The sequence below is a fragment of the Rousettus aegyptiacus genome, unplaced genomic scaffold (assembly GCF_014176215.1).
Source record: "Rousettus aegyptiacus isolate mRouAeg1 unplaced genomic scaffold, mRouAeg1.p scaffold_m13_p_5, whole genome shotgun sequence".
Taxonomy (NCBI): domain Eukaryota; kingdom Metazoa; phylum Chordata; class Mammalia; order Chiroptera; family Pteropodidae; genus Rousettus; species Rousettus aegyptiacus.
The window spans coordinates 90,949,142-90,959,323 of record NW_023416308.1 but is presented as its reverse complement, the minus strand read 5'-3'; the positions used below and the strand labels follow the sequence as shown (position 1 = coordinate 90,959,323).

At 41.1% G+C, this 10,182-nt stretch overlaps 1 protein-coding gene across 1 annotated transcript in view; it reads right to left on the bottom strand.

Moving 5' to 3' along the window:
• Positions 1-3,903: 3,903 nt before the first annotated feature.
• Positions 3,904-10,182, bottom strand: part of SLC6A5 (solute carrier family 6 member 5) — a 45,797-nt gene continuing 39,518 nt past the window's right edge. The window contains exons 15-16 of the mRNA XM_016138475.2: positions 7,709-7,876; positions 3,904-5,490 (exon numbers count right to left, since the gene is read on the bottom strand). Of these exons, the coding sequence (XP_015993961.1) occupies positions 5,335-5,490; positions 7,709-7,876 (324 nt within the window). The 3' untranslated portion in view covers positions 3,904-5,334. The remainder of the gene's footprint in view (positions 5,491-7,708; positions 7,877-10,182) is intronic.

Genomic DNA, 10,182 nt, shown 5'->3' with positions numbered 1-10,182 from the left:
AAGTCTCGTTTCTGCAAGATAGACACGTGTATGCTCTTGGCATGTGGTTTTTAGCATCAACTTGAGAAAGCATTTCTTTTCCCAGGAAGGGTGGCCCAACTCGTCCATGTAGCCTCCCAACGTGGATGCAGAAGATGAAGGTGAAATGTGAATGTGCTATGTCCACTTGAGCGGAGCAGAGTCAAGCTTCTGGGATGATGGGATCGGATAAGAATGCCAAGCTGCCAGTCTTTCTATGTGACACTGGAGCTCAAGGCCCATCTCTGGGCAGGAAACTTGGGATCTCCACCTACTTAAAAGGGGCAAAACGGCATATACTGATTTGTTTGTATGATTGTTTAATATGAATAGTCTTACTACTAGGCTCTGAGTTCCTTGAGATCTGGGATTTTTTTTTTTTTCAGTTTTGACTAAGGTCTAAATGCAAGAGCTGCATAAATGTTTGCAGAAGTAAAGTGGAATTGAAGACTGACAATATGATTATTGAAACACACCCGAGGACTTAGCTTGCCCAGCCCTTCTATTCGGGTTCACTCAGATTCGCTCCCTCCCTCTCTGTCCTCACCATAAGGGATAATTAATAATTCAGCAAACAATAGTGTATTCTGATGGTTAAGAATATAACAATTTAATTGATATTTGTTTCTGTAGCAACACAAATTTCATTTACCCAGGAGGGCGGTTTTCCCCCAATAAAATAGATCAACCTGGTGGGTGCATGAAGGCCATTCGTTAAGAAAGAAAGAATGTGGGCAATGGGTTTATAATAGACACAATACTGTAATCATGTTTTAAACACTGACATTTATTTAGGGTTTTGTGAACTCATACATTATGAGGATAAATTCTAATTTATATCAGTATAGAATAGGCAAATATATAATACCATAAATTGCATTTGTACACATAAATACAAAATTTGAGGTAGGGCCTCAAGAATAATGACTTCTTAAATGAATATGCACAGTATATAATATGTACTCTATAAGATATATATATATATATATGATGCATCATTTGTGACATATTTTCTTCATGTACAGTTAATGAAAAAATATAAGGACTTGGTTAGGGAACATATCTTTATTCATAGGCAACAGTACCACTTAAGAAGCCAATATTTAGGACATTAGCCAAGTACATAATTTAAGAATAAACCTATTCCATGATAGGTCCATAATAAAGTGCAAAAAAAAAAAAAATAAAGACCAAAAAAAGAGACAAAACAGCTTCTAATTAATTACTAAGTATCATCCTAACAATAAAATACACCTATAAGGCAAATGGTTACCTGAAGATGTATTTAATTCATGGCAGGCAAATAAAACCACTGCTTGCTTTTCAGAAGTGATCAATGCCCAATCTGAAAACACTTTCTCTTTGGCTGCAGGCTGCTCAGAGGTGACCGAGCAAAGACCATAATTCAAAATTACTTGGCCTTTCTTTATAATTGAAGTAAAATCTGGGAAAGATAGGAAGTTTCACTTTTACAAATCCTAGGGCTACTTTGGGGAGAAATTAGTCCCGGGATTAAATCACCCGAACCTTTGCTCCCAGCCTGGAAGTTTTCTGCATGATACCCAGTGTGAAACAGAAGAAATGCTCATTCATTGACCCTAAACTTCTTTCCCTGCTAGACAACCTGCCACGCAGCATGCCCTCACTCGAGTTGTCTCCCTTAAAGAAGCGTGTCACAAACCCAAATCCAGGTGTGACAGCAGCGGTATTATGATCTTGCCACCGCGCATACATAAAGCAATAGTTATTGTGCAAGTCTCTGGGAAGAGAACAATGACCAATGGCCAAGGGAACAAAGAGGAAAGAAAAAAATCTTAGTTTTTGGCATGGGAAAACCATGCTGACAGGTGAAGGTTGTCAGGAAGCACTGAGGCACATGTAGATAATAGAATAAGGGCTTTTAAAGGACAACTCAACTCCAACACAACAGTAGCACAAAGGCTACTCAAGTCTTACCCATTTAAAGGTCATTATGTCCTTTTAAAGTGCCGCTCACTGAACTACAAGTTGATTATATTTCTTACATATTAAAAAAAACACATTGGAAATTTCAAAGACTTTGAGGTCATCGAGATTTTGCATTGACCACAGATTGCATGCAATAAATATAAAGAAGAAGAAGAAAAAAGACCAGATTGGACACATTTATACATGACACATAGCCCTAAAGAGATTAAGCTACTAATATGCAAGACAAATATTTGCATAAGAAGCCACAGTTGAGAAATATACATTTTTTTCCTCCTTTAAGGATATTACAGGGTTACTGTTTTTAACATATGGCTTTGTTTTTTTTTTTTACTTGGAATGGGTTTCTGGCATTTGTTGGTGTTAGAAAATAATCTCACAAGTGGAAAATACAACCCCCTCCCCCCCACATTCTGCACAGTGAACCAATGAAAGTCCTTCCTAAGCATCTCAGTTTTTTTCCGGTTTAAAGAATTCTCAAGTGGTGGTTTATGACAATGCTGCTCATTTTCTTTTTATGAATTCATTTTTTTTTCCTTCCAATTGACTGTGTATTTTAACACAGCATGGAAACATCCATCTGGTCATAGGCGTCTCAGCTCTCAGCATCCCAGCTAAGTGTATGGGAGGTGAGGAATGGGTAGATTTGCCATGACTGGAAATAGCTCAGATACCAAACACATCTGTAGCAAAGAAAGCCTCAAAGTTGACTATAGAAATAGGCAAAACTAAATTTATAAGGTAACTGTTTTCAGATAAGTTCAGAACCTTTCGCCTTTAAGGAAATTATATGTAAAACTTGGAAATTGTAGGGAAAAGGAGAAAAAAGCCCAGCTGCTCCAAGAACGATGACTGGGTCTTAACTGGGCAAACTGGAATTAACACCAACACAGCCATTCCCAAATGCAAAATGCACTAGCTAGTGAGGAGGTCCCCATTCTCACAATGAACTTCCGGTTTGTACAAAACAAATCTGGCAGCATCCATGGGTTTTTTTTTTTTCTCCCTTCTTTTAATCACAACAGCAATAATTAGCAGAAATTGGATTGGCATCCAGCATCAGACTCAAGTTTTAGCCAAGAGGCCAGAGAGAAAATCTAAAAACCATTCACCCTGACACAAACATACAGGTCCCATGAGAAAATGCTAATTGATTTCAGCTCTTTTCTTCAACCTTCAAATTGGAAAGGCTGCAGATAATTTCCAAACATAAGTTTTTCCTCCCTGCCTCTCCCACTCCACCAGGTATCAGATGGAGAGGCTAATTTTTGGTACCACTGTGTGAAATCTGCTACAGTCATGGGGGCTTCTCATCCATATGGCTTTCCTGGGGGAAACCAGTGTTAATGGCAGACAGGTCACTATGAGAAAAATTGGGACAGGTGAGGCTGCAGTTCAGCTTCCTAAAGTTAAATCTAGGGGAAGCTCGGGGTTTAGTCTCTGTGATAGATTCTAGTAAGTAGCTTTAGGAGATAGAAAAAGAGATCAAGGAAGTGGAAGAACAAACATGCACTGCAGACAAAAGAGATGAAAACCTGAAGTTCAAAACCTATCTTTGTTTCCTTTTCTAAAAGTTTCCACAGGCTGCTCCTAAAAACTGGAAGTTCATATGGGGGTTGGCAAATGGCAATGATATCTGCCCTAAAAAGGGGAGAGCTCAGTAAAATGAGTTGAGATTCTTCTTCTTCTTCTTCTTCTTTTTTTTTTTTTTAACAAATGAAGTCATTTTTTAACAAATGTTACATTAAGGTCTTGTTGGGTTTCATTGCTGTTGTACAGGATGAAAATGTCACGTCAATATTCAAGATTTGAACTGAAAACTTTGCCTGAGACCCTGTTATGTGAAGACAAATAAGAAAATGATTGAAATGGTCTCCCCTAAAGGAAACAAATTTAGGTTTAGATATTACTGTAAGAAAAAAAAACTCAGACTATACTATTCTAAACTTACCATCTCTACAGTGATTCATAAGACATTTACAAGGACAGAAAACACCACTACAGTATACACTATATGAACACATATCACATTTGAAAAATTTCATATATGCATGTTCAGGATACAAGATAATAAAGGTTACAGCTTCACCAATCTCTGCAGACATGATTTGCTCTCATTAAAGTACGGTTATGAGTATTGTGAATTGGGAACTCTTAAAATTGAATTAGCTAAATGTAGTCTTAGAAGCTATATTCTTAATTGCCTCACTTGCTATTTACCTAAGCTGTATTTATCAGAAGTTTCTGTAAATACCGTGACCTAAAATTTTCTACCAGTGCAGTAAATATTATGCTTGCTTTCTATTAAACTCTCCATCTCTTTGATTTCTCCATTATCACAATTGGCATTGACTGTGAATGAAAAAATTAAGAGTAAAAATGGAGAAGTTATCTGCTTTTTAAGAGTTTGTGTCTTATGTATGTATTATATAGACAGAACCAGGATAAGTCCTATTTTCCCGGAGGTTGAAAGATAAGGTATCTACACCTTACAGAAAGACATTTAGAAAAGAAGAAACACGGGCTCATGACCTTGAATCATGATGCTAAATGTCATGTAGAAACTAGAATGGAGCCCCACCATAAACATACAAAATTAGGCACAAATTATATGATGGCTTCTTGTGCAGAGGTGGAAGAAATGACCCAAAGAATTCACAAATATGGTTATTCCAAAAAAAAAAAAAATTAAAAGACTGAGGGAAGAGAACCACCTCTTCGCTGAGATTTGGTGCGCAGAGAGTGAGGTAGTGAAGTCCTCGGCACACCTGAGACCGTTGGTCCAAATGAAATAAATGTCTCCAACTGTGAACAGAAATGTGGTGTCCAAATCCAGGGGCCCTGTCTTACTCTAAAACGTTTTCTGGCCACTGCTGACCCTCCAAATGTGCCCTGTCCTGATCTTCCTGTGTCTGAATGAAATCACTGTACCACTCAGCTCAGCTCTGCAAGACCGAGAAGTCCAAATTAACAGTCCTGTAATTCTACTGTTTAGTATTTGCCTTACCGGCAACACCAATGGATACCTCTCTGCTGACCAGCTCTCACATACCTGCTTTGGGACTTCACCGGAAAGCGCTCACCTACTTGATCCGCTCCTGTGGGACAGAGTGGGTGCCCAGGGGACCAACCTGACCAGAAATGGGCATGGACAAACAGCGCTTCAAGTAGTCTGTCTAGCTCTTCAATGCAGCATGCGACACTATCCTATGCAACCACTGTCATGCACAGACATGAACCGAGATGTGGGGAGAAAGAAGAATGGAAAGAAAGCTGGGGAAAACATTAGGGGGAAGCAGAGAGGAAAAGCAGGATCGAGTCTGGGCCACGGCCACCGCGTGCTGTCAACTAGCACTGGGTGCCCAGTTCCGAATCTTTCACCGGCAGTTTGAGTCCCAGGGAAGAGGTTCCCAGGGGGTCGATCATGTTCTTGTAACGCTCCCCGCGGTGCTTAGCTAAGAATGGGCCCCAGTCCGGCTGCGGCGAACACACCAACTTTAGCCTCTGCAAAGAAGCCAAAGACACACAGAGTCACAGAAGTAATGCACCTTCTTCCCCTAGGCACCGCCTGCCCATCCCCAAACTGTGAGCGGCCACATTTGCCAGGACCACCCCCCGCCCTCTGCCACCCCACAACCAGGAAAAGCAGTTAGGAAGATCAGCCCTATTAACTAACCAGGCCACTGACGCATCGAAGAGAAGACTTCGTTTGGTTCACTTGAAATTATTTACATCATACTGCAGGCAATGTTACAGTTTCTCAGGGTTTGCCTCATACAAGATTAATAGAGGGTAAAGGACCCAGATTTTATACATTTCTTTCCTCAAAATGAAGAGAATCCGCAAGCTTCTCTTCCCACTGCCAAACGCAGTTTTAAAAGGACATGTGCGCTCAATTACTTTCGTTCTGTAGTCTCAATAGTGGGTTGCTACATCAAAATAATTGGGTTTTGTTTAGCATATTTCCCAAAAGTATATAAATGGTCAGGAAAAAAATCTCAACCCCCAAAGATACATTTCCAAGAGTGAGCAAAGATTTTAATTATCTGTTGACAAAAATATATGCTTCTGACTTGGTTCAGCAGTGTGAGTTCTTGCAAGTGAACTTAAAATAATGGGAATGTCTCTAATCCTTCAACTGAACTCACAGAAAACACTTTGAACAAAACATTTTTCAGAAAGAGGAAAGAAAACATATTTCTGACTACATAAGAGGGAACAATTATATGTTTATTACCTATTAAAGGGAAGCTGTTTCTTATAGCTGTTAGTTTAATCTCCCCTTAATCATCCATTTGCAACCTTTGTGTCCCGAATCAATCCTAATAAATTTATATAGCCGACTCATCAGTTTAGAGAATTTCATTCTAACACAAAAACAGCAGAGGCTAAACCAGCTTCTGCTCAGAGGGAAAGGGATTTCTGGGTCGGCTGGTGGAGAGGTTCACCTGCAGCACAAGCCATTCCTGAAGGTCAAGGAGGCCATGGTAACTTACCTCAAGCGGACAACGGACTGGACCACCTGAGGATGAAACCCCGCATACTGCTTCGGTAAGAAGACTCTTACGTCCCCCTCTGCCAGCTGTCTCCATCTTTAGTCCGGTGAGGACAAAGGCTACCTCCCTGGCACACGGGCATCTGTGTCACACAGTTACTCACACACTTTCCCCCTCTCTTTTTTTCCTCAGGCTGAGAAAGAGCAAAGCCCCTCCAGCTGTTCCTCATGACCTTCTATCAGCAAGTGTTTCTGCACCTTGATCTAATCCAATGCCTCCCAAACGTGACTGTGCATTAGAATCACCTGGGGAGCTTGCTAAACTATGGACACCGGGGCCCCACTTCCCCAAGACTGGGCTTCAAGACTGGTTCGGTGGAGCTGACGTGGAATCTGACCATTCGTATCCCCAGCGAGCTCCTGGGTGGTGCTGATGCTGCTGGTCCCCCGGCCAAACCCGCAGTAGTGCTGACCTGGTCCAAAACGCCAGGTCTGGATCTTGAAGACGGAGGCAGTACTGAGCTATTCCTAGCATGTCTGAGCAAGCGACTTCTCATAAATAACAGAAGCCTGGCCACACTTTACTGGTGGCTCAACAAGTGGCAGTCCCCTTCCTATCCACTCTGGAGTGAGCATGGGGATTTTTTTTTTCCATTATAAATGAGTAATGGGTCCAGCAAGGGATTAATTGACAAAGAAAAATAGGGCTCACCTCATACCAGTCATCCCATTCTATAGAACGGTGACATTTTAATCAGCTTAGACCCCCCTCAACCATCCCTAACACAGGCACACAGGTAGGGGTAATGATTTTTAATATAACAGTAATAGATGTTGGGAGGGAGGAGGCTTGAAAATAGAGAAACATCAGGAAAGGGGGAATTAGGTGTGTGGTTAAAAACCAAACACTGGGATTTAAGCTGTAGGTGAAGGGAGAGGAGGAGAAAACTCCAGGAAAGGAGACACCGATCATTTATTCCCTAGAGCTGTCACCGCACTGAGGAATAACATAATAACAATTTAGCCTGTGGATTGGCTGAGTGCCTCCATTAGAGAAATGATACATAATAAAAATGGGTTTAATAGAAACAGAGGCAACTGTAATCATTTAATCACCAACTCTCCCTCTATAATAAGTTTACAGAATCTTTTGTTTTTTAATGCACCGAGCTCTCAGAGCGTCTCCCTTGGGAGGGGATGGCAGGGGAAAGGAGCTGACAGAATTACCTCAATAAATCTGCCAGGAGCCAGATGCATTTTTATCACAAACATAATTGGGATCCAGATAACAGAACAGGCGAGCATTAGCCATCCAAGCACCATGGACCAGTTAGGGTAGCGATAAGAGCCATAGGTCATGGGCTCCCACTGGTAAAAGCTAAAGCAAAGGATAAACTAGGAAAAAAAGAGAAATACACGTGTTAGGGTGGTGATGCGAAGTATTCTTTCATTTAGCAGCCATGTATAGAACCACTGCTATGAGTCTTATGCTTTCATACCTATTATCCCATTTTACACCTATAATGACCTTGAAAGAGAAGTATTATTTATCCATTTTCCAAATGAAGAAACTGAATTTCAAAGAGGTGAAGACAACACACACACTTAGCTGCTGCCCCTGCATTTGCCATCCTGTAGGAAATGAGCAATGCATATGTGTGTACGTGTACATAGACAGGCTGAGAAGGCGCATTCAGAGGACCTACACCAAGGTGATGGATGGATGGATGGAGGTGGGAGGGGGCATGGTGGATGTTTTTAAGGGGTCGTCTGTCGTTTCTGTAATGAATAATCAGCTTTTGTTACAAGAAAGAAATTCAGTAAGTTTATGTATTTTAATTTTTAAAAAATGAATCCACTCCTCCTTGAATGGGGAATGGCCTACATCCAGGAGCTGCCTCTAAAGCTGGCTGAGACCCAGAGTGGTCCCTAAGCAGTGACTAAACTGGAAGCCTGGCCCGGCAATAAGCTGTGGGACAAAGAGAATGGATGCCCAGTCCCCTCTTAACTGCCTCATCACCAAATGGTGGGCCGAGAGCCCGGAGACCAACAGGCCAACCTGGGCTCTACCACTAATGAACAAGGGCACCCTTATGTCTCAGACTTCTGTGCTATCAAACGAATGTATTTCCCACCCTGTGGACAAAATAGGAATGTTCTAGGAATGACAGTCCGGTATTTACTCAAGAGTTCCCCCTCAGTTGTAAGAGAGGTCATGATTTCTTCTCTGTGCATTATCTCCTATCACTGCACACTGGCTGCAAAAAGCAGTGAGAACTCTCTGAAGACTTGGTGAGTTCAAATTAAAAGAAATAAGGAAGGACATGTGCTGAAAAAAAGAGGCACCAAAAAAGACAGAACAGGGCTTCTAACTGCTCCTGCCCTGCCTTTGGGCGGCATGGCCCCGCGAAACCCGTGTTCTTCCCAGGATTCATCCTGCCTGTGGCAGCATCAGCCTAGAATAATGTGCCTAATAATAATGACATAAGTCCTTCCTTCCTCCCCACCTTTCTTATTCCATCTTAAGCAGTAAAACAATTGCCCCAAAATGATGGAGTGAATTATGTCAGGAAAGATAATATATACAAGTGTTTCGGGAAAGTGTGAAGCGCTATACAAATGTAAGTCATCTCTATTACTGCTACAAAGACCAGGCTGCTGGGCCAAGTGAATATTTCTATGCAATAATAACTCAATATATTGATTCAAAGCAACACAAGCCTGAAGACAACTGTTGAAAAAACTGCTCTTATGGAAAGAGATGCCTCACTCTGGGCCCCTTTGTAAACACTTGCCTCTAGAGTTATAAGCTTTATTAACCAGTCTATTGGAAGTATGGCCTAATGTATTTATAGTAAGTTGCTCCATTTCATTTACTATATAAATAGCAATACATCTGCTTATGTGTGCGCATAATTCACTAACGTGATCCGACTATGTATACAATAATTGTATGGAGAATATTTACAGCTCTATAAATCCATGAAGGCACATATAAAAATGATCAATTTTATTTCAGGGGTTTCAAAGTAATTTAAACTCATAATCTTACCTCATTCCAGCACACTACAAATATCCATTTTACAGAAGAGCAAATGGCAAAAAATAAATGTTAGGCTTGGTCCTCTGATACTCATTTCCAGTTGCACAAATATCATGTCAAACTTATCTGTGCAAGCTTGCTCTTGCCATAAATTCCTCTCTGCCAAGTCAGCTTTGATGAAACCTCGTCCTCAGATGAGCCTGGCCATGAGAGACGATAATCTAGCCTCTGAGTCAGCCCACCCTGACCTTTTGCTGATGGCAGCCCAAAGAGGCTTTGAAGTGAGACTCGTCAGTTGATGATGATGCCAGAATTGACCACTTCTGCTTGTCCCTAGCACCCAAACACAGAGGGGAATCTCATTTAGAATATTTTCTGAGACCTCTCCACAAGTCTCTGATGTCAGCTCTATAATAGATATCAAGTAAAGTACAGTATAGTTGATGAAACTTTCTCAAAAAAGTGCCTAGAATTCTTATTCTTCAACGTTCTACTCTTAAAGAACATTAGATTATTTTAATCACAAACTGGATAAGCTCCAGTTGGCGATAAAAGCATTGAGTTTTTAGAGATTGATCAGAGTGTGGGCTTGAGGCCTAGACAGCCCTGAATTCAATTCTTAGCTCTGTCCCCTGCAGGCTTTGTGGCCTTGGGGAAG